The sequence below is a fragment of the Hevea brasiliensis genome, chromosome 13 (assembly GCF_030052815.1).
Source record: "Hevea brasiliensis isolate MT/VB/25A 57/8 chromosome 13, ASM3005281v1, whole genome shotgun sequence".
NCBI classification, from domain to species: Eukaryota; Viridiplantae; Streptophyta; class Magnoliopsida; order Malpighiales; family Euphorbiaceae; genus Hevea; species Hevea brasiliensis.
In genome coordinates, this window is record NC_079505.1 from 5,292,206 (window position 1) to 5,317,672 (window position 25,467).

The window sequence follows — 25,467 nt, forward strand, 5'->3', positions numbered from 1 at the left end:
CTTGAGCTTCTTGTTGCTTGCATGTAATCAGTAATCCATCTTTAGGCAAATATTCATGGTGTGGTGAATATTGCACACTTTACCATTTCAAATTTACATTTAGGCCACAAAAATAGTTTTAATCGATAGCCCAACATCTTAGAACCTCAAATGTAAAATGAATTAAATAAAAATGATAAGGACTTCTGTTACATTCTTCACGCCTGCAACAGGAAGCTCAAGAAAATTCATGTTTAAAGAATTGAGAAACTTAGAATCGTGGTCTAGATGTCATATATGGCTTATGTGGACATTATTGAGTACTTTCTTAGCTATATGTAATCTTAAATTCATGTTTATTTCAATAGATTAGCAGTTGGTTCAGTATTTTACAATATTTAAATCTCAAGGGTGTTCTTGTAATTTCCAGCCTTGATGGAAAGGCTGGCTGGATTCTATAGGAGTCCTCATTTTACATTCCACACCCTTATTGGTTTAGGATAACAATTATCCTTCTATGCCTAAGGACTTCTAAGTATGAAGCTTATAATCTTTTATTATTATCATTTTTCATTACTTTTCACTATAACCAGATCTGAAATAAGATTTCAGCAAACCAATCTCAATCAATTCCACTCCAAAATCGGCCATAAACCTACTATAACATATGAGACTAGTTTCATATATATTCATTCCTATCTAAGAATCAGTCCACCATATAGCTGTTCCATGTCATGTAATAAAGCAAATAACATATGTTTCATTGCATAAATTGGTAAAAATATTTAAAAAGTTCATATATCTTCTATTTTCAGGATGAAACAACACACTACACTATACTCACCCAGCATTTTACAACCCACTTTATCCCACTTGACAGAAATGAAAAAGAACAAAAGGAATAAAAGAGAGAGAGAGAGAGAGAGAGAGAGAGAGAAGGAAAGATAGAGAGGAAAGTATTACCTTCTCGAAGAGAGAGTGTGATTCTTTCCCCCCAGGACCCAAGTGTCTGAATCATAGCTTCCAAAAGTTTGATTTCATTATCACGCTTAGATATTTCAACTTGCTTGGCACGCAACTCTTCCATATGCAGTTGAAATACCTCTGCAGCCAATATACAACATATTTATATCATATTGTCCATCACAAACTATCTTTTTCAGGTCAAGTTTCCTTATTAGTGCCAGAACCTAATAACAAAAGCACAAAGGATATTTAAAATGCCCAAAGTAATAGAGCTTCGGCATCACATATTTTGTCATGTCTTCAGACAAACTTTTTAAAATGAAGCATTACTGAAAAATAGGAGTCATTACGACAATTTGAACGACGAATAACTAGATATACTGACAGTCAGACACCTTGATTTGAAAAATATGAAAAGTGAGTTTTTCATTTTACTTTTTTAAAGTAGCAGTAACCAAAAATTAAAACTTTAGAAAAAAAAAAAAAAAGAAAAAGAAAAGCAGACTTGCCTTTTGCTGAAATTCATGATATTGTTAATTGAGTAGAGTATAAAACCACTGATATTCATAAAAAGTTACCTAAATATTGTAACTAATGGTGAATATAGTATCATACTGTTTGGGCTTCCACCTCAGTTCCAGAATGCAGGATTTTGATGAAGGGTTTGCAACCCCTACTTTTAGTACAAAACATTCAGCTATGGAAAAATAAATGCAAAAGCCTTATCCTCGATATGTAAGGTGTGACACCAGTGACACAACTATCGCTGATTTGAACAGAAGATGCCATTCGTATAGCACTTGAGTTATCCAACTCCAAGGTATATGGTAGGACTTATATTTTGTGATAGGAAAACAGTGATACTCAGATTTATAGTTTTAGGGGATTGTCACATTTATTTTCCCGCCTCTCATTGCTCTTTAACAGATAACATTCACTGAATCTAAATTCATCTTAAATTTAATTATATAATATCTAAATTCATAAGATTCAATCGAATTGAATTAAAAAAAAAATTGATTTCTTGCTATCCCTAAGTTAATGAATAAAACAATGATTTTAAAAGTAATTTATATTTATATTCATATGCATACATTTAATTAATTATTGTTTGTCATTTTAATTAAAATTATGATTAATTTATATAAAAATAAATGTATATAATTTTTTATTAATGGAATGTTCGAATAAGAACTTACCTGAATTTAGGTTGCTGAGAAGAGGGTGACATAAATGATGAGGGTGGCATAAATGGTGAGGTTAACACAATCTCTCTCTCTCTCTCTCTCTCTCTCTCTCTCTCTCTCTCTCTCTCTCTCTATATATATATATATATATATATATATATATATATTTTATTACAAAAATATCAGCACGTCAGCATCTTCGGATACCGTTAGAGAAGTTCGTCTTTTGCTAATGTATGACACTTTAGGGTGGTTAATCGTGGAAAAGTCAAAATCATAAAACTCCATTTGAAAATGACTCAAATTATAAAATAGCATTTTATACTTTATTAATTAAAAAGTAATATTTATTATAAAAATATTACCAAGGATAATATAAATATTGATTTTAGTAAATTTTATATAAGTTTTATTATAATTAATTATTAAAATTTATATATCTCTTTGACATTGAGATTAAAGGGTAAAAATTATTTTTTTTATCAAAAAAATATTATTTTAAATATTATTAAAAAAAATTATTTTGTTATTTAATATTTTTATAATTAAAATTTATTAAATTTAGTTTTAAATTATTTTTTAATATTTTTTAATTGCAACACTAATAACAATACCAAAGAGACCTCTCTTGTTTATATAATAATTATAAAAAATAATTTGTTAAAGTTTATAATAATTTCTCCTCTTGATAGTATTAGAGAAATTGTGATTTTGCTAACGGAATGGAAATTCAAATTATAAATATTGATTTTAGTAAATTTTATATAAATTTTATTATAATTAATTATTAAAATTTATATATCTCTTTGATATTGAGATTAAAGGGTAAAAATTATTTTTTCATCAAAAAATATTACTTTAAATATTATTAAAAAACTATTTTGTTATTTAGTATTCTTATAATTATAAATTATTAAATTTAATTTTAAATTATTTTTTAATACTTTTTAATTAATATATTAAAAAATATTTTTTTAATAGCAATGCTAATAACAATACTAAAGAAACCTCTGTTGTTTATATAATAATTATATAAAATAATTTTTTAAAATTTATAATAATTTCTCCTCTTCTGTTGTTTATATAATAATTATATAAAATAATTTCTTAAATTTTATAATGAAATTCAAATTATAAAGTCCTATATAAAAATGCTCAGATTTTAAGAAAAATTACTTATTGAACTTTTTCTTTACCAATATCAAAAGTATGAGGCTCAATAGCACGAAATTAATAAAGTAATGACTAAATGCTTAATTTTATTGCCATATTTATTAGGATGTTTAATTTAATTTATTTTTTAATTTTTTATATAAAATAATTTAAAATTTTTAATTTAAATTCAATTTAATTTAAAAATTAAGAAATTTAATTAAAAAAAGTATAAATAAAAAACAAAAAAATTAATAATTTATATATGAAAAAAGTTTTCATAGAAATTGTTTTTTTTTTTCTTTTTTTTTATTTTTATAGAAGATTGCAGAAGTCCAAACTTGAATTTGGCACCCGCTATGTAAATAATATATATTTAGTCACTTAGTCAAGCTAGATTAGATCCATTAAAATTATTTTTGATGAAAATATTTTATTATATTAAATTAATAATATATATTTATATAATGTATTTATAAATTCTTTTATATTTTAATAAGATTATCAAAATTTTGAGTTCTCATAGTTTTATAGTTTGACGCTTTAGTCAAATATATATATATATAATTTCTCAAATAATATTAAAATAAATAAATAATAGAAAAATTATCTGCCCCCATAGCCTCCGCCCTCCCTTTTGCAAAAAGAATAACTTTTCTTATTTAAATTTAATTTATATAAAATCGAGATACAAGATATATAATAGGACATACCTATTAAATATATAAATTTTATATATTTATATTTTAAATCTATAATAAATCGAATTTAGATAAAAATTTTCCGCGAAATACACCTCCAAATTCTCTCTTCCACTATCCTTTCTCTCTCTTCAAACACTATAAATATCATCACTCTAGAAATACAATTATGATAATTTGATATTACGATATAAAGAACTAAAGTTAATTAGCTCCCAAAAATTAATTTATTATAATAATATTGTATACCATATGAAAAAAAAACAAAAAAAAAATTACATGTACAAGAAAATTAAATCAAGAATATATTTTATGAATGCAAAAAAACGGTAAAAAAAATACAAATAAAAGCTGCAAAAACTAAAAATTCTAGTTTTTAGATACAAAAGTTAACTATATTATGATAAAATGCCATCGAATTTTTATGAAAAATACTTCTTTTAATGATTTAATGATAAAAAAATAATTTCATTTGTAATTTAAATAATTTTAATATACACATACATTTAAATAACTACAAGCATACTAATTCATTAAAAATATAAAAGTAACTAATTAAAATATTAAAAAAATACATTTATATATTTATATTATTTAAAAATAATTTAAAAGAAAATTTCATTTGCATATGATAAATAAATTTTAGCACAAAAAATTGTAATACACTGTAACAACTAAGCTTTAATTCCAAATTAGTTAGGTCAGTTATATGAATACTCTTTTGCCATTCAATTATGTTTGAAATCAATTCTGTATAAATATCAAAGATTTTACAACTCTTATCTCTCATTTTATCCTGAATATGTACTACATGCACTCTCTCACAAATATTTTCATTTCTAAAATTATCCATTATCATAATACCAGGTATTCATCTTAGTATCCACATGTCTACCACATTCATTTTAGAAAACGTTTGGTACAATGCTAAAAAATTGAAGATTAAGTGTTACTCCTGTATGTTTTAAACTAGTAATTTTTAAAGGAATAAAAATTAATTAATGGTTTAACAGTTAATGATATTTGGTAAAAATAATAAATAATTAATGATGTAATAATTAATAGTATTTATTAAAAAAAAATTAAAAGATGTCTTGGCATTTATTAAGCCCTGTTAACCTAGCCCCTAAGGTTAACATTTAACCTCTAAAAAGGGAATAAATATTATCTAAGTTAAAAATTAACATAGAACATAGCCTCTTATTGGCATCTAAACAAGAGTAATAAAGAGTTAAAAGTCACAAGAGTAATAATTATCCCTTCTTAACCTTATACCTTAGATGCTCAAATTTCACTCGCATACAATATAGCTATCCTAACCACAATTCAATAGAATTTATCTTTCACTTTGTTAGGGATTCTAAGGTCACATAGCACACTTGTCAAACTCCTTTATTTTATCCATCATGTTTGAATCTATGAGTTACATTATCATCTATTACTCCATTCTTTTGGATGATAGAACCTAAATACTTTAATTGATTACATTTTAGCACTAAATTTTCATCCAATTGAACATTCCCTTTTTTTCCTTCTCCAAGAGCCAAACTCGCAATGCATATATTTACTTCTACGTAGTCTAAAAGCCTTGCTCTCAAAAATCTCTCTCCACAGCTCCAACTTTTGATAATAAAGGTTAAAAAAAATATATTTTTATTAATAATTTTAGAATTAGACCACTACATCAATCATTGAATTACCAAACACTTTGCAATCAATTATAACCACTAACAGCAAATTCATCGACTACTCACAATTGATTGCTATAGCTGAACCAAATAGGCCCAAGTGCTTTAATGCAACTAAATTTCTTTGACAGCCCAATTTGCTTTCAAGTAAACTTTTTTGGGTTATCAACACTTGCTAAGGCCCATTCCTTTATACAAACCAATCAAAATTCTTAAAGGGTTCAGCAACAATCTTAATTAGATAAAAAGAAAAAAAAAATTATAGATTTAATTGCCCTTCCATATTTGACAGATAAGAAAGACAGAAAGACACTTAAATGTCAAGCACGTTAGCCACCTGTGTAGAGCAATGGATCACCCATTTGGCTATAAATAACATGGGAAGACATGCCAAATACTGGAGGATGCACTAATAAATGGATTTTGATACAACATGAAACAGCTCTAAAAAGAATCCCTAACCATAAAATTTCACAATATGAGAGAGAATGGTAAATTCTCCATAAAGAATTGATGGAAGACACCTGTGCAGGACCTGATTGTTCAGGTTAGGTTTGGGATTTATTTTAAAACTAAAATGCAAAGAAATTTAGGTGGGACATAATATCTATTAAGAGGTAGGATTGAGATGCCAAATCATGTCAGAAAAATAGAACTCTGCAACTGTTTGCAGTGCAGGTTGTCCACTGTGAACAGTTATCACAAACAATAAATAGAAGAGTATGGGCTTCTTATACATGAACTTAGGAGAACCACACCCTAAAGGTTAGCTGTTGAGGTTAGAAAGCCCAAGTTCATATACACCCCATATTGAAATCTCATATTATAACGCTGTGTTTGGATAGGGGTGAAGGAAGGGTAAATAAAGGCAAAGAGGGGTAAGTAACTATTATACCCCTGTTTGGGAATAGATGAGTTAGCGAAGAGTAAGGGTAAGTAAGGGTAAGATTTACCCTCCCCTACCCCTCAAATCTCAATTTTTCTTACACCTCAAATTGGGGTGTAAGCAGGGAGAGGTGAGAGCTGAAAATTACTTTATTTTTTATTTTCCTATTTTGTCTTTAATTTTTTATTAAAAATTCATTATACCCATTAAAAATAAACCTAGTTTACCAATACAAACAAATGTCTTCTCTCTCTCAAGCGGTATTTTACCTTTCTATTTAATTTTAGTTGTTAAATCATTTGTTCTTTCAATAGTTTGCTACAATTATTATGCTTCAATTATCATTTTTTTTTTCTAAATAATTCATTCTAAAGAATAAATTCTTATGTAATAGGAAAGGGTATTTTTGTGCTTCTAATGATTATTTATCATTTTTTCACCTCATTCCAAACGTAAAGAATATATATTACCTCTCCTTACCTCTCCATTAATTCACCCCTTTTCAAACATGAGATTTTTTTTATTGTAACCCTCATTATCCTTCCCCCTCTTTATCCTCCCTTACCTTTCCATTAATTACCCTTCCCTCACCCCATCCAAACAAAGCCTAAATGTGAACACCGGTTACCTTGCAATGGGATCGTAGCATTCCACCATACTCTACAACCCCAGTGCCCATGCAAGCTAGCTTTGCGCTAGCTTAATTTAGCTCTGGGCGAACAACGTAATTCCAATGTCACCACCTATGCCACACGATTGCAATTGGGAGGCATAGTGGACGGCTTTGTTACCATTTTGTTAAGTTCACGGGATAAGGATCACATCACAAGATGACTGACAGGGAAATCTTCCTCCACTGCCAAAGCCTTCCCCTTGTTGTGGTTTCACACGTTAACTCTCATAGACATCACACCTGAGACTAAGGTTCCCTCAGACATTGCATAGAAGCATAGTTGTTGAAATTTTTATTGAATAAAAACTAAATAATATGCATTACAGGAATTGATTTTCGTAGGTTGAACTTTATAATCCTCCAAGGATCTGAATATCCCAAAGAAAACTAAAAGGATTATTGTTATCCTAAACCAATAAGGGTAACAACTTCCATGGGTTTTATATATTTATGTCTTGGATCCAAGATGAACCGGGTCTAGGTCATAATTTCCATTGCATGTAGACATGCACATCCAAATTCTCTTTTCTCCTCTCCTCTCTCTCTCTTCAAACACTATAAGTACTGTCTCTCCATAAATACAGTTATGATAATTTGATATTACAATATAAAGAAATAATTTAATTGGCTCCCAAAAATTAGAGATAATAGATACAAAATACTGAACCAACTGCTAATTTATTGAAATGGACAAACTTGTAGGACTTTATAGTGCTTAGAATGTCCCAAATCCCTGGATGAAATTTAGACAATAATTCCAAGTTTCTTGAGTCTTTATATTTGTTCTTTCTTGAGCTTCTTGTTGCTTGCATGTAATCAGTAATCCATGAGATTAATTCTTTAGGCAAATATTCATGGTGTGGTGAATATTGAATACTTTACCATCTTACATTTAGGCCACAAAAATAGTTTTAATTGCTAGCCCAACTTCTTAGGACCTCAAATGTAAAATGAATTAAATAAAAATGATAAGGACTTCTGTTGCATTCTTGATGCATGCAAAAGGAAGCTCAAGAAAAAACATGTTTAAAGAATCAAGAAACTTAGAATCGTGGTATAGATGTCATATATGGCTTATGTGGACATTATTGAGTACTTTCTTAGCTATAAGTAATCTTAAATTCATGTTTATTTCAATAGATTAGCAGTTGGTTCAGTATTTTAAAATATTTAAATCTCAAGGGTGTTCTTGTAATTTCCAGCCTTGATGGAAAGGCTGGCTGGATTCTATAGGAGTCCTTATTTTACATTCCACACCCTTATTGGTTTAGGATAACAATTATCCTTCTATGCCTAAGGACTTCTAAGTATGAAGCTTATAATCTTTTATTATTATCATTTTTCATTACTTTTCACTATAACCAGATCTGAAATAAGATTCAGCAAACCAATCTCAATCAATTCCACTCCAAAATCGGCCATAAACCTACTATAACATATGAGACTAGTTTCATATATATTCATTCCTATCTAAGAATCAGTCCACCATATAGCTGTTCCATGTCATGTAATAAAGCAAATAACATATGTTTCATTGCATAAATTGGTAAAAATATTTAAAAAGTTCATATATCTTCTATTTCCAGGATGAAACAACACACTACACTATATTCACCCAGCATTTTACAACCCACTTTATCCCACTTGACAGAAATGAAAAAGAAAAAAAGGAATAAAAAAGAGAGAGAGAGAGAGAGAGGGGGAGAGAGAGAGAGAGAGAAAAGGAAAGATAGAGAGGAAAGTATTACCTTCTCGAAGAGAAAGAGTGTGATTCTTTCCTCCCAGGACCCAAGTGTCTGAATCATAGCTTCCAAAAGTTTGATTTCATAATCACGCTTAGATATTTCAACTTGCTTGGCACGCAACTCTTCCATATGCAGCGGAAATACCTCTGCAGCCAATATACAACATATTTATATCATATTGTCCATCACAAACAATCTTTTTCAAGTCAAGTTTCCTTATTAGTGCCAGAACCTAATAACAAAAGCACAAAGGATATTTAAAATGCCCAAAGTAATAGAGCTGCTGCATCACATATTTTGTCATGTATTCAGACAAACTTTTTAAAATGAGGCATTACTGAAAAATAGGAGCCATTACGACAATTTGAACGAAGAATAACTAGATATACTGACAGTCAGACACCTTGATTTGAAAAATATGAAAAGTGAGTTTTTCATTTTACTTTTTTAAAGTAGCAATAACCAAAAATTAAAACTTTAGAAAAAAAAAAGAAAAAGAAAAGCAGACTTGCCTTTTCCTGAAATTCATGATATTGTTAATTGAGTAGAGTATAAAACCACTGATATTCATAAAAAGTTACCTAAATATTGTAACTAATGGTGAATATAGTATCATACTGTTTGGGCTTCCACCTCAGTTCCAGAGTGCAGGATTTTGATGAAGGGTTTGCAACCCCTACTTTTAGTACAAAACATTCAGCTATGGAAAAATAAATGCAAAAGCCTTATCCTCGATATGTAAGGTGTGACACCAGTAACACAACTATCGCTGATTTGAACAGAAGATGCCATTCATATAGCACTTGAGTTATCCAACTCCAAGGTACATGGTAGGACTTATATTTTGTGATAGGAAAACAGTGATACTCAGATTTATAGTTTTAGGGGATTGCCAAATTTATTTTCCCGCCTCTCATTGCTCTTTAACAGATGCAAGAAGGTTTAAAAATAAAGACTTGGTGAACATACTTGTAGTCTTCTCAAGTTCTCTTGTGATTTCTTGCGCACGAAATTCAGCAGCTTTTTTTTTTTGCTGCCTCAGCCTGTGGCTTTTCTGCACCTGCAGCAGCAGAAATAGCAGCATCAAGTTCTCTTTCCAAGGTCTACCCTTTGTTCAAGAACCTACACAAGATATATAAGCTGCATTATTTACAAATCTTGATGCAACCTTGGCAGGACTCCAAAATTGCAGGGGACAAAAAATAGCAATGCTACCAAAACTTCTTCAACAGCAGTCAAATTAATCCACGGGATACCCACCAAACTACAATTCACTACCCAGAGAAAATGGAGCTTTGCTCAAGTCTTATATATAGCTCACACACCTCATCCCAAACCAACGTGGGACAACACACTCCCTCGTGTCCAAATGAATATCTAGAGAGTGAAGGAAAACAGAAGGGACAGGCCTAGCTCCACCAAAAGCTAGCTCAAAGAGAAGGAGATAAGGTTTGCCTAAGTCTTATACTTAGGGCAAAGTCCTTATCTTTATCCCAATTAATGTGGGACAACACACTCCTCGACCCCTCACGCCTAGGCATGAAGTTTGCAGTCAAAAACACAATAAAGAATAACACGAAAGAGCTTATTCGACGATGAAACCCGGATCATGAAATTAAACAATTAGCTAAACAATAATATCAAACAGGGTTCATAAAATAGGAAAATTCCGAGAATCAAAGTGAGAAAACAAGTGCAAGAGATTACAAACCTTGATGGTACGGGCTTGTTCAGAACTGAGTGAAGCTTTAGTGAAAGTCTCTCCATCCACAAAGACAGCTTTCTTGAGGAGTAGTTTGTGGAGGGACTCCAAATTGAATGCCATCTCTGTCAAATTGGCTATGGCTCCTTTCCATCTTTCCTCACTGCTTCCTTTGCTTTTTTCTCTTTTTCTTCCATTTTTGCTATGTTTTCTCTGCCACCTCCAAAAACCTGTTTGTTTGAGGGGTTAGAAATGAGCTTTTGGCTTTGGCTTTTGGCTTTTGGCTTTTGGCTGCCTTGTACTACGTCGTTTTCTTTTATAATTTACTACTGCTAGTCCCAACTGTCTCACGATTTTCCTCCAAGCCGCAAGCCCGTCAGTTTAGAAGCCACCACCGCCATTGTCGTTCACCATTACTGCTCTCTCCCACTCTCGCCGTCGCGGTCGATCACCAACTCGAAGCCATAGCCGTGGCTGCTGCAATTGAACTGAAACAGGCAAGTAACCCTCGATAGTTGCTATAATCTTGCTTTCTTTATTAGATCTTCTGATTAGGTTTTGTTACTAGGCATTGTTTTACTATTCTTATCAAATTTTTACATTTGAATGGTAGATAAGAAAAAGAAGATAGCTTTACTTGCATAAAAGCAATTATTATTGTCAACCAGTAGCATTTGTTGCCTTATTCTTAATCCTAACTGAGATTTTAGTTAAGCAGAAACCCTTTAGTAAGCAGACTTTGGTATTTGAATATTGCTAATCAAATGTGCATAAAGATGACTGATCAGATGCTGAATTATTGGTTTTCCTCTTTTCTGGATTGTCTCTGCTAGAGTTTTGCCTTAGTTCTGCTTAGATCATTCGTAGGCATATGAGGAATCATATGCATACTAATTATCCTAAATAGATAATTAGTATGCTTATTAGGAATCATAGTATTACCTCAATTCACTCCTTAGATCATGGGTTTCTGCTACATATATTATTCTAAATCTAGCTTTTAATCCTACTGTGTATTCTGTTCACAGTACACTTCACACACAATATATTTGCCATATTCTTCAATTTCTGTGCTGATTTATTTCTGTTAGTTATTTTAATCTGCTTGTATTCTTCACTTATTGTTTTGGGGTTCCACTGCTAAAATGCTGCTTTGTTAACAGCATTTACATAAACATCATATATTTCATTTTACTTTGTTCTTTTTCTTTTTCTCTTGAATGGAGAAATCTTGTTATGCAAAGTATTTTAAACAGTCTTCTTTTTGGGAATGCAATACAACTTCTATTGTTAAGGGTGTGCCTAAGTCACAAGAGGAAGGGAATGTTTGTAAGGCCAGAAAAAACTTACCTACACCACATATACATTAACCGCCACTCATATTCAGGGTTAGGCTCCATCAATAGCCTGGGTTCCACTTCACTCCATATGACCATACCTTCTGCTTATGCACACCTAAACAAATTAAAATGAAAAAAGAAAGATGAGCTAGCAATGTATTCATGAGAACACATAACTGTCCTACTCTGCACAAAGCCACAAACATGTTCTCTCTCTCCATCATACTTCTTTATTCTTCTCCTTTGCATACTCAAATTAATCATTTTTTCTTTTTTAGTTTCTGGCACAATTCCCCCTTTTCTTTCTATGACTAATCTTCTCCTTCACTTACTCAATTTTCCTTCCCTTTTGTTCCAGTTCCACTAAGTCCTTTTTCTTCCTTCTTTTCCACAATACTACCTTTTCTTAATTAGGCTGAGCAGAGATAAGTCTCTGCTACCTCTTTGTAACCTTGAGCTCAAAAAAAGAAAAATATATTTTGTAAAGATTCCTCTTTTTTTTTTTTGGGCCCCTATTGTATGCTTTTGTTGATTTTTATTCCTAATTTTTCTAGAAGATTCTGCTTCCCATTATTCTAGTTTGCAAAAATTCAAATTAATTTGTCCCAAAAAAGTTTTTAGCAAGGAAGGGAAAAAAGATTGTGCCATTTTTATATTGTCAGCCGGCAAGCCTGTAAATGTTAGACATATATCAACTTAATATTTAGTCGTTTACTTGGTGGAGTTCAATATGGATTTATAAAACAGGTGTTAAAATTCTGAATGTTCAGTGTTATGAAATTGAGTATTTGTCTTATTTAGATCTAGATGCTTATATTATGAATGTTTGGTCTTAATTTATATTGTAATTTCATTAAATGTTTGGTTCTAATTCTACTTATTTTGCGTCTCACCTCTCTCAGGCACATGCTTGCAACTTGTGCCTAGGCTCTAGGATCTTTTGCATGTTAATGTGACTTGTGCCGAAAAATTATGAATACATCATAGGCATTAGCAACTTCCATCTTTAGCATGCGTTTCCCCTAATTAATTGCCTATTGATACCTCCAGTCGTTAGATTCTGGTCCTGTCTCAACACTGTGCCTCTACAATTTGATTTAGAAAGTGAAGTAAGTTTGCAATGCCGTGTAAATGCTATAGACATTGCTCATTTCCCTTTGTATGCCTTTTTTTTTTTTTTTTCATTTTCTCTGGGATGATTATGTGAGTTGCTTAAGACACGAGGGTATTTTTCATTCCTTGTGTCCAGAAGATCTGTTTAGCTGTAGCACCTTTCACTTGCAGAGAGACTAATGCAAACAGGAAAGAAAGGGAATAGACTGTATTTTAATGAATACTTATTTTAGTGCATGATTGTCAAATGGGACTAGTCATTTTCATTTGATCAGTGTTATTCATTTTTTACTGATCTGTTTGGTGCTCAGTAATGGCAAAAGGTCTGATATGGGCAACAGCTGAAGATCTGGCAAGGAATAGAGGACATGTTATTTCTCTTTATCGCCAAATATTGCGCAGCCTCAACTCTCCAAATTTGCCTCTTAATTTAGCTGCTAGACTGGCTAAGAAGGCTGAAGTTCGTGCCATCTTCATGCTGGCTTCTGAGGAGAGATCCCTCCACAACATCAATGATCTTATCAACACTGCTGAATATGCTCTCTCCATCCTGAGAAAAGGTGAAATCCCCAACTCCATCCAGTGGTAATGGGCTACCAAACATAGAATTTAAAGTTTGAGTTCTGCAGCTTTCAGTTATATATTTAAAATTTAACAAAGAATCATTTAGCATTTTTTTCCTTTTAATTTTTATTTTATTTTCAGAGATGCCATAGTAATCAGAAATCATCACCAAAAACTTCAGCATTATTCTTTGATCACCCTTGTGTTGTATAATCAGATAGCTACTCTTTAATAAATTTTTTTTTTTTAAAATATTTCAAATTTAATATAAAAATAAATTGATATGTGTTTATATGTGTTGGGCATGGTTCATTGATATTGCAAGATCAAAGACATTTTCCATCATTTTTTCAACAACCAAACATAAATTGGCAGCAAATTAATAGAGAATAAAAAAAATTCAGCTCAGCTTCAGAACACAATAGAAAATCCAAAAATGGAAAAAAAAAGAGAGAAGCCCGATTGAATAAAAGTTAATTCAACCTCAGCAAAACTCAGAACTCAGAGTAAATAAATTAATTTCAATTAAATTAAGAGAAAGGGGCGAAAATATGGTTAATAAAATAATGTTTTATAATAAATAAAATAAAATGAAGTATAAATAACAAAATAGTGAAAATAAAATATTGATTTTACCACATCACTTATTCTACTGAATTTTACATAGCCTATTCATACGCAATATAATTGGATCATACCACTCACTAGCTCCATTGATCTACCATGCCTTTGGTGCTCATCTCCTCCTAGTTTCTCCTCGTTCATATATCGTTATTCTGTCTCTCTCCAACAACGCCGTTGTCATTCATCAAAATCGATCAATGTGGAGAAATACACCTAAAAATAATTCAGAAAAATATTTAATTTCAATATACGTGCATTGATAGAAGTATACCTTGATAAAAATATTAATAAAAATGTGAGATATTTATCAAAATTGCTATATCTATTACTATTTTTTCAAAAAAAAAAATAACCGTTTCATTTGATCAAAATTTGAACCCAACTGAAATTAAAGAGATGTTAGGTTTTCAATTTCAATTTCAATTTCTTTTAACTCTTAAATCAAAATTTCCGATTTTTATTCAAAATCGGTTCGGACAAATCGATGGTTAACCACTGTAAAATATGAGATACGTGGTTAGTGGAAGGAGCATGCGTGCCCAATCATTTTGTATCCCTTCGCTAGGGGTGTGCAAACGGTCGGTTCGGTTCAGAACGGAACCGAACCGAAAAAATCGAAAATCGAAAATTTTAAAAACCGAACCGAACCGATTGATAAGAGAAAACCGAACCGAATCGAATCGATAAATTTCGGTTCGGTTCGGTTTTAAACCGATAAAACTGAAATTTATAAAATTTCATATTTTTAACATTAAATCTAAATAATAAAAACATAAAAACAAAAAAAATTGGAAATCAAAACTCAAAAATCTTTAGGTTCGGTTCGGTTTTCTTTGATTTCGGTTCGATTCGATTCGATTCGGTTCGATTCGATTTTTTTTGATTTCCTATATATATTAATAATTTCGGTTCGGTTCGGTTTTTTTGATTTTTTTATAAAAATAACCGAACCGAATCGATTAACCGAAATTATCAAAATTAAAAACCGAACCAAACCGATTAAATTTTAAAACCGAACCGATTGAACCGAATTAATCGGTTCGGTTCGGTTTTTCGGTTAAAACCGAAAACTGCACACCCCTACCCTTCGCTACCCAAAATTTTAATATAATTATATTTTTGCGTGAAATTAATTTTTTAAAAGCGAACTCATTAATTAATTATAGTCTAAAAATATTAAACTTAAATTATGACGTACATAAATTATTAAAGTGTTATTTTATTTTTATTTTTATTTTTAAACTAAAATTAATCAAATAATTCATGATAATTTTGAGTAAAATAAAATATATTTTATAAAAAATAAAATTATAATAGAAATATCCGATTATTAGAAACGACTTTAATAATTAAACGTAAAATATACAAGTTTAATCAATATTTTTAATTCATATAAACTTTAAATTGATAACCTAATGAATAATTATAATATATTAATATTTTTAATTTTGACAGTTGAAATCTACCAGATAATCATATAATTATGAAGATTCATAAATTTATATATAGCTCTATAAAAAGTAATTGAACAACCTTAAGTAACGGGAGGCTTGTGAAAAGAACATTGAAGTCAAGTCTTTGTAATTGAACAGTAAGTCTTGTTTGTATTCACAACACTAGAAAAGATAATTGAACAATCTTGAGCCGAGCAATTATTCAATGTAGTCGTTGTATTTATGATGAATATATTTTAAGTATTGATTATGATGGTACACACCATACAAGATCATATATATATATATATATATATATATATATATATATATATATATATATATATATATATATAGCATATTTTTAGATAGGGCACATGATGATTTCAAATTACATGTCGATTTTTTGATTAGATGTGTGTATAAATCTGAGTGCATGTAAGAATTTTCCTATATAATAAGCTCTATTATGTTTTTAGATAAGGCCCGCTATAATTTTAAATTACATGTCAATTTCTGATTAAATGGGTGTATATACCCATGCAAGGATTTCCTATATTCTAAAATTTCTACCCCTAAGACTAAGGGAGAATAGAAATTTTAAAATACAACTTTATCATAATTAACGATTAAAATTTATCCATCATATATATTGATTAGTGAAGTATTATTGGTATTCACAGTGCTAAAGAAGGTAATTGAACAACCTTGTGCAATGGGGGATGTGTGAAAGGAACACAGAAATCAAGTCTTGTTAGCATTCATAGTGAACTAAAGATACATATATGTGGGATAAATTTTGACAATTATCCCTGAACTTATTTAGTTGTAACATTACATTCTCTCATTGTAAAAATATAACATAAAACCCCACCAACTTTCAAATTTTGTACAGTAAAATCTTTATAATCTCCAATTACAAGTTTTTCGGTTAGACGCTGACTTGAACAGTTCCAGCATGGAGCTTAGTCAGTATTTCTCTTTTTTTTCTCAAGCCATGTGTAAATTGGATCATTTTTCTCTCTATAGATAGAATAATTTTTCATGTTTAAAGAGAATAATTTTACACTTTGCATAAGAGAGGAGAGAAAAATGTTAACTAAATGTCATGCGGGAGTTATTCACATCAGTTTCTAACTGAAAAATCAGTAATTAAAAGTCAAAGGGATTTTACTGTGCAAAATTTAAAAGTTTAGGGGGTTTCATGTTACATTTTAAAGTTAAATTATTGTAGTGTTATAACTGTATAAGTTCAGGGACAGTTGTTAAAATTTATCCCATATATGTGTAGGTAGAGTTCTGAAATTCAGGATAAACAAACTATAAGGCAACATTCACCTTGGAGAATCTACCTTCCCTTGTTTCCCTAGTTCTTTTCTTTCTGTTAAATTTTTCGCTTCAAGCCGCTTCAAACTCTGCAGAACAAGCAAATGCTCTTCTCAAATGGGCAGTTAGTCTTCAAAACTAGGAACAGTTCAATGTGTCTTCATAGCGGCTACTTCCTGGAAATGCCACCAGTCCCAAACCAAAAACAAGCCCATGCGAAGTCCCTTGGAATTTATTGCAACTGTAGAGAAAGGGCCTTTCGATTAAACCTGAACAATGCAGGTTTAAACAGTAAGCTCCACAGCCTTTCTTTCTCATAGATCCTTTCCTGATCTTCAGTTTATTGACTTCAGCTTGAATGGACTTTTTGGTTCCATCCCACTTGAAATCACTCAACTTTCCAAACTCAGATATCTTGATTTATCAAGTAAATTAAATTGTTCGATTCCTAAAGAAGTAAGTCAGTTAAGTTCCTTACTGAGCTTTTCTTGTATAGCAACTATCTCAACGGTCATATTCTTGCTTCCTTAGGTAATTTGAGCGAGTTCCAATATTTATATTTCTATGGTAACCAACTTAGTAGTTCTATTCCTGCTTCATTAGGAAATTTGAGCGAGTTATATTATTTATATCTCCATGGCAACCAACTTAGAGTTATATTATTTATATCTCCATAGTAACCAACTTAGTGGTTCTATTCCTGCTTCTTTAACTATTTTTTTGCCTTCTAATAATTGCATAAGCGAATCACTGGTGGTTTTTGATGCAAGCGACAAAAATTTGAAAGGTCCAATCCCAGAAAGCTTGAGAAATTGCACGAGCTTAGTTACTATTTTGCATGGAAGTAACCAACTCGATGGAAACCTATTTGAGGACTTTGTTGTCAACTTCAACTTACAACGCATGGATCTAAGTCAACAAATTTTCTGGTCAGATCACAAGCGTTTGGAAATGGAGTTCACAAGTACAGGCCATATTTGTTTCCGGAAACAATGTTACTGACATAATTCCAACTGAGATTGGAAACTTTAAGCAACAACTTGAGCTTGATCTTTCTTCAAATCATATATCTGGAAAGGTTCCGAATGAACTTGGAGAGTTAACGCCTTTGCTGAAGCTAGCTTTGAATCAAAATCAACTTTCTGGAGCTATACCTTCAGAACTTGGATCTCTGACCAAGCTTGAGTACATGGACTTGTCCACAAACAGATTGAGCGAGTCAATTCCAGAAGATATTTGGGACTTGGACAAACTACACTACTTGAATTTGAGCCACAACAAGTTGAACAAAGCAATTCCAAAGCAGCTGGGTGAGTTTGTTCGCCTGCTGCGGCTAGATTTGGGTCATAACATGCTAACAGGAAAGATCCCGACAGAATTCACAAAACTTGAGAGCTTGGAGGAACTTATTCTCTCTCATAATAATCTCTCTGGTTTCATCCCCAAGGCTTTTAAAGAAATGCACGTTTTGTGGAATGTTCATATATCCTACAACTGGTTGCATGGTCCAATTCCCTATAGCAAACCTTGTCAACATGCTTCTATAGAAGTTCTACGTGGTAACAAAGAATTGTTCGACAACGTTAATGGTTGGAGCTCGGGGCAAAAGCAAATATTGAGGAAGCGCAAGAAAATTGTGCTTGTAATTTAACTCCCTGTTTCAGTAACTTGGTTGGAGCCTTTCATGTATCGGGTTCCAAGCAAGGGAGAGACGTTCAAAGAAAGAAGTTCAAATGAGTAGTGAAGGGTTGCTTGCCACATCAATTTTTGATGGAAAAACAATGTATAAAGAAATCATACAAGCTGGGGTGAGCATTTAATGGTTAAAACTGAAATTTAATCGAACTGATTTAATTTGGTTGTTCGATTCAATTTTTTAGTTGTTCAATTCGGTATCAGTTTTAATTTTGTGAAAAAATTGGTTATTTGGTTTGGTTTGGTCAATTAAGTGAAAAATTGTACTAACCGAACCAAAATAATTTTGGCCCCCTTTAATGCTACATCGTTTTTACACCACCTCTTCATTTTTTCCTTCTCCCATTTTATCATGTCGACAATCAAGTCCTCCCACCCTCTCCCTCCTCCTCCTCCTCCTCCTCCTCCTCCTTTTTCTTTTGCTTGTCTCTCATTTCATCACTTCAACAGTCTCATCCCTTCTCCTTCCTTTTCTTCTTCAGTTCCTCTCCTTGCCTTTCTTCCTCAGTTATTTTGTCCTTTGTGCCAGAATTGCACGGCTCCACTGGTCGTGCCTTTTGCTTCAGCAAGGACTCTGTTGCAGTTTCTTTTGGGGGAATAGATATGCTTTGCTTGGATTTTCTATCTTGGTTTATTGCTCTGTTCTACTTAGATCTACTAATCTGCAATCTTGTGTTCATGAGCTCTTCGCTTCTTCATCTGCTTAAATTCATACGATACGTCTGAGTTTGATCCGAGGCTTGCATTTTTTTTTTAAGGCTTGCATATCTGTTGAGATTGACATGTATTTGATGCATTTGAGTTAATTGATACAATTTTGATTTTTAATCTTTGTTTCCATTCTGTGTTTGTGATTTTGCATTCATGAATTGAGAATTTTTTTTTTTTTTTTTTTCGGGAGGAGTCAGCTCTGCAACCATGCACCGGAGATGTTTCAAAACCGATCATACCAAACTGAACTGAACCAATTTTTTTTTTTTGCTTCAGTTTGATTCAGTTTTACTATTAATTTGGTTTGATTTTGGTTCATAAAAATATTATTTTCAGTAGTTCCGTTTTTACAATTTGGTTCAATTCAGAACCGAATCAAACAATTGCACACCCCTATACAAGCAACCATGAATTTTGATGATATGCACTACGTTGGAAAGGGTGGATTTGGAAAGGTCTATAAAGCTAAGTTGCCATCTAGAAATACTTTAGCTGTGAAGAAATTCCATTTACTGAATCATGGTGAGACAACAGATCAGAAAGAGTTTTTAAACGAGATAAGAGAATTAACAAAGATAAGACATCAAAATATTATGAAGTTCTACAGCTTTTGCTCACATCCAAGACACTCATCTTTGGTCTATGAGTAGCTGGAGATGGGCAATCTAGCCACAATGTCAAGTAATGAAGAAGCTACGAAAGAATTCGATTGGGATAAAAGGTTGAATGATGTGCCTCAATATGGCACACACATAGGCCAATTTCTTGCACACCATGGGCTAAGTCAAGAATGGGCTAGGAAGCATGCTAGAAGGGGGAGGAGTCAAAGTTCCACCCAATGGAGGTAGAAAGTTCACCGCCTTCACAAGAGGAAATGGGAAAAATGACTAATGCACTTGTGCAAGAGGGAAAGCAAGATAGCTCTATGGAAGCATGTGATATGCAAGAAGAAAAGGTGCTAAAAACAAATTCATGCACACATAATAAACATGCAGTCATAGAGGAAGATGTCATTCCTTCAACCTTGATTCTAACAGCCCAAGAAGAAGAAGCCTCATGAGAATATAATTTCTTCTTCACTAATCATTCACAATGATTTTGCCTTATCTTTGCCAAATTGCAGGTCCATCAATGGCGAAAAATTTCATGATATGATGCCTTTATGTGTATATCAACTAATCAAGAGTTGTGCATGGCAATCAACCTTTGTTCATGGTGCCATCATTATGTTTGTCTCTTTCAATCCATCACAAGTGTGCAAGAATCAAAAAGCCTTTAGCAAGTTCAAGAAGGAGAATTTGATGATGAACAAGGTGTTAAGAAAGGGGGGAACTCAAGATTCAAGTAATGCAATTTTTAGTTGCAAAGCATTGGATTTGAGGACAAATCCTTTCCAAGAATGTGCCTCAAATATGGCACACAAATAGGCCAGTTTCTTGCACACCATGGGCTAAGGCAAGAATGGGCTAGGAAGCATACTAGGCATTTAAAAGAAAGAAAATTGGGCTGGACTTATGAAAATGGACTTAATCTATTTGAATTAAAAGAACGGGACCTAAAAGAGGCCCAATAATGAAATCCTTAGTTAAGTGGCTTGGTAGCTTTGGAAAGATGCATGGGGGCCCAAGAAAGATCCATGGGTGTGTGACAGCCAAGAGGGATCCAAAAGTGACATTTTGAAGAAATCCTAATCATTTATGCTTCTAGTCTTTATTTTATTTGAAGTGTTTTAGTTATTTCATGACTCCTAATTTGCTTAGGTTGTTGTTTTTCTAATTCTTGTTGAAGTAGGATTAGTTTTGTTCTGGAGAGACTATAAACAGTCCTTTACTCCATTAGACGTGCATCTTGATTCAGATTAATAAAATTAAGCTTTCTGGTTATTCTTTTATTCACTTATCTCTTTCTAAGAGCAACATGAGTTTGAGAGACTTATCACCATTAGAATAGCAACTTGTTCTTTATTGTTCTTTCTTTGTTTGTGGTGCTTTACTTATCAAAAATTGAAGGTTCAAGATCCTTGCTGTACTTCATTGGTGGCATTCAACGTGTCCAAAGGAGATCAACAAGTTCATTTATGTTCTATTTTTATTTTCTATTTTTCTTTGAACATCAATTACAACCTTAGCTTGGAGATTCATTCAAGATTGTGCAAGACTGTTCAAGATCCATCTTGAACGTGTTCTTTGAAGGAGAAATCCAGATCTGGAATATTTTCACCATTGGCACAACATTCCAACCGAAACCCTAATTGGTTTCAATCAAATGTTCCACATCCAGCCCTGGCATGCACTTGAATTCTTTGTTTCAATTACTTTGTTTTACTTTGTTTTGTGTTGTTTGGGATTGTTTAGAGTTGCTAGAGTTTTTGGGCGCAAATTGATCTTGGGTTATTAGTGTTTTGGAGTTACAATAATGCAAGTTTAGTTATTTACTTGCTGGCCGAATTGCTTTGAATTATTTATTCCCTATTTTTGGTTTTGTTAAACCTCAAAGCACAATCATTGAATGTCATAAAGGGTGTGGCAAATGCCTTGCCATACATGCACCATGACTGCTTACCACCAATTATTCATAGAGACATATCAAGCAAGAATATTCTACTAGATTCAGAATTTGAAGCTCTTGTTCCAGACTTCATCATAGCTAAGCTTCTCAATCTAGACTTTTCCAATCAATCTATGCTAGCAGGCACATATGGATATATAGCAACTGGTGATGTATAACAACTGGTGATGTACTATGTAGTTACTCCTCTAAATATTGAGTTCGTATTATAAATTATCTATTATAACTAAATATTTGGCATTACAGAACTTGCCTACGTAATGAAGGTCACTGAAAAATGCAATATATATAGCTTTGGAGTGTTGGCATTGGAAATCATCAATAGAAAGCATCCAGGTGATTTAATCTCAAGAATTTCACACAATCTGCAGATATTGAGGTAGAGATGAACAATAAATTGGACCAAAGGTTATCTCCTCTGACACATGAAGTTGAAGACAAATTGGCGTTCACCATGACTCTAACATTCTTATGCATATGTATGAACCCACAATCCCAGCTAGCTATGCAGTTTGTTTCTCAGCTCTTGTCAAACTAACTTTATTTTTCAGAGCCGTCACTGCCTCCCGTGCTATGCTAGGTGAAGTGCAATTGCTGGGCAGCTGCTATCTAATTCCTGCCCTTCATAGCAATGCACTTACTTTCATAAAGAATAATTAGTAGTTGCTATCTAAACCAAACTAAAACCAAAGAGACCTTACGATTTTAATTTTAGTTCCTTTAGCTCTTAAATCGAAATAGCGATTTTAATTTAGAATCAATTTGAATAGATCCTAACATAAGTTAACCTATGCGAAAAGAAATGTGGTTAATGGAAGTGCCCAATGACGTCATAGGATTGAAGTGGGTGTTTCGGATAAAGCAAAAGCAATGTGGCTCTATTGACTATTACAAAGCGCATCTTGTTGGTAAGGACTTTCATCAGCGCCCTAGCATTGCTTTATGGAGACTTTTTCCCTAGTTGTCAAAACCACTAGTATCATAATAATTCTATCTCTTGCAGTATCAAATGGACGGGACCTTTGCAGCTTAATGTTTCTAATGCTTTTCTTCATGGTGATTTTGACAATGATGTGTATATGGTTTAGCCATTTGGCTTTGTTGATCTTGATAAACAAAACTATGTTTGAAAATTTTACAGGTCGTTGTATGGTCTTCGCCAAGCACCAAGTCAATGGTATAAAGGGCTTGCTGCAAATTTGTCATATGTTGGTTTCAAGGTGTCTAACGCCGATTCTTCTTTGTTCTACTCCTCCACGCCTACTTGTCAGGTCTATTACTTGGTACATGTGGAAAATGTTATGTTGACCCCGTGTAGCTCAAAATGAGCATTGATTTTGATGACAATAAAACTCAAATAGAATTTATCTAACTCAATTTTAAGTGATGTGTAGATTCTTTCTCTTATTCATGAAGATTCTTTGAGGTTGCATCTAAGGAGGAAGAGCACTCAAAGGCATCTCAAGATGAATCAAAGTTGAGAAAGAACAAGATTATAAAAGCTAAAACTCAAAGTAAAGGTATGAAAGTCATAGAGTTAGGAATTGAGTCTTAGGACTTGTGTAAAAAGAATAGATGAAAGTTTTAGTCAATTGGAGCTCAAAAATTAACTTTTCTTTTAATTATTTTATAAAATTTTCTCTGATCATAACCTTGGATATTTCTATTGGAATATATATTTTTCTTAAGATCTAAGTTAGATTTTTAAATATTACAATTTGAAATAGGCATCTGGTAAATTAGTTTGCTAACTTGCTTGCTAAAATATTAGTTTGCTAATGTGTTGGCTAAAATTATAGTTTGCTAATTAGTTTATTACTGTCGCTAAAAATTTCATTAGTTTGCTAAATGATCAGAGTTGCTCTACTTCGTACAAAAAAACAAAATAATGGCTATTTTGCCTAGAACAGAGTGTATAACATTCCAAAAAGGTTTCAAATAGTTAATGATTTGGAACTATAAATACACCTTCTTTACTTTATTTTACACTTGATGAAAGCTTACAATTGCACTCCAATCTTGATTTTTTATTTATTGCTTTCATTCAAGAGCTTTAAAGTGTTTGAGCTGCCATTGACAAATCAACTCATCTCTTCTTTATAGTTTGATTTGTATTGAGTGAGAGTGAGTGTTAAAACATTAAATTGCATTTAAGAGAGGTTGTACAAGCACCTATTGAAGCTTGAGAGTGTGAGTGCTTGAGATAGCACTTGTCTAAGGGTTCAAGCTACCTTGGTAAAAGCTTGGTGTTGAAAGAGTTGTAAAGGGCTTTTGGTCTCTTGCCTTTAAAAGAGCAAATAGTGGAGAGAAGACTCAAAGAGGGTTCTTTGAGAGAGTGGATGTAGGCTAGTTAAGCTTAACCACTATAAAAATCATTATGTTTGATTTCTCTAATCTCAATCTCTTTACTTTTGTTTAATTTAAATTCTATGCACATGTTATGTTAAAAATTGCTATAAATATTGATTGAGACTCAAATTGCAATTTAGGGACACATTCTTGAAACACATATCACTTTCACTATATATATAGGAGCATCTAGTTTAACAAAGCCATGGCTACAAGCAAGGGCCGAAAAATTGGTTAAGTCCAATTCACCCCCCTCTTGGACTATTTTGGGACAACATGTTATCTTAACTGGTAGCTCTAGTACACATTTGCAATAAGTCATCGCTCTCTCCAACATGACTTTATGCTAAAAGATTTGGGCACTCTTGACTACTTTCTTGGTATTGAAGCAACTCGTAATTCCAAAGGTTTGCTCCTCACCCAAACCAAGTACATTCTAGATCTTTTAACTGAAGCTAGCATGGATCAGTGTAATGAGATATCTACTCCAGCCAACACTAATGAGAAACTCAACTTGGCAATAGGCGAACCAGCAAAAGACCCACACTTGTACTGCACAATTGTGCAGGCTTGCAATATTTATCTCTAACCCACTTAACATATCATTTCAAGTGTATAAAGTGTCACAATTTGTCCATAATCCTACTGAGACTCATTGGGTGGCAATGAAAAGAATTTTACGATATCTTAGAGCAACAGTGCAATATGGGCTTCTTCTTTCCAAGTTGGTTGGTTTTGCACTTAACATATACAGTGGTTTTGATTGGGCACCGATTGTGGATGACTAGAAATCAACATCTAGTTATGCCATTTTCATAGGAAATAATCTCATCCCTTGGTTCACAAAGAAGCAGAACACTGTAGCCCATTCCTTGATTGATGAAATACCACACTGTGCAGCTGCAAGAAAAGTCATATGGATCCAATATTTGCTTTGGAAAATATCAAATACTTCTCCTATTATACCCATCTTGTGGTGTGATAATGTAGGGGTAACATATCTTTCCACCAACCCCTGTTTCATGCATGCACGAAACATATATTGAAGTTAAGCATCATTATGTT

At 32.2% G+C, this 25,467-nt stretch overlaps 2 protein-coding genes and 1 non-coding gene across 3 annotated transcripts; 2 read left to right on the forward strand and 1 right to left on the reverse strand.

Annotated features, from left to right (window-relative positions):
- Positions 1-716: 716 nt before the first annotated feature.
- Positions 717-11,080, reverse strand: LOC110657193 (uncharacterized). Its single transcript, XR_009142699.1, has 4 exons — positions 11,031-11,080; positions 10,689-10,920; positions 9,947-10,099; positions 717-1,083 (listed from the first exon to the last, which is right to left on the reverse strand). It is a non-coding gene; the product is annotated as an uncharacterized LOC110657193 (transcript).
- On the forward strand, positions 10,982-13,988 carry LOC110657194 (uncharacterized). Its single transcript, XM_021814305.2, has 2 exons — positions 10,982-11,176; positions 13,444-13,988. Exon 2 carries the CDS (start codon positions 13,446-13,448, stop codon positions 13,719-13,721), a length of 276 nt encoding a protein of 91 aa, XP_021669997.2. The 5' UTR covers positions 10,982-11,176; positions 13,444-13,445; the 3' UTR covers positions 13,722-13,988.
- Positions 13,989-17,355: 3,367 nt separating this feature from the next.
- Positions 17,356-23,478, forward strand: LOC131172012 (probable leucine-rich repeat receptor-like protein kinase At1g35710). Its single transcript, XM_058132956.1, has 9 exons — positions 17,356-17,361; positions 18,014-18,721; positions 20,136-20,329; positions 20,609-20,798; positions 22,005-22,200; positions 22,300-22,432; positions 23,057-23,128; positions 23,195-23,324; positions 23,470-23,478. The coding sequence occupies exons 1-9, from the start codon at positions 17,356-17,358 to the stop codon at positions 23,476-23,478; spliced, it is 1,638 nt and encodes a 545-aa protein (XP_057988939.1).
- Positions 23,479-25,467: the final 1,989 nt, after the last annotated feature.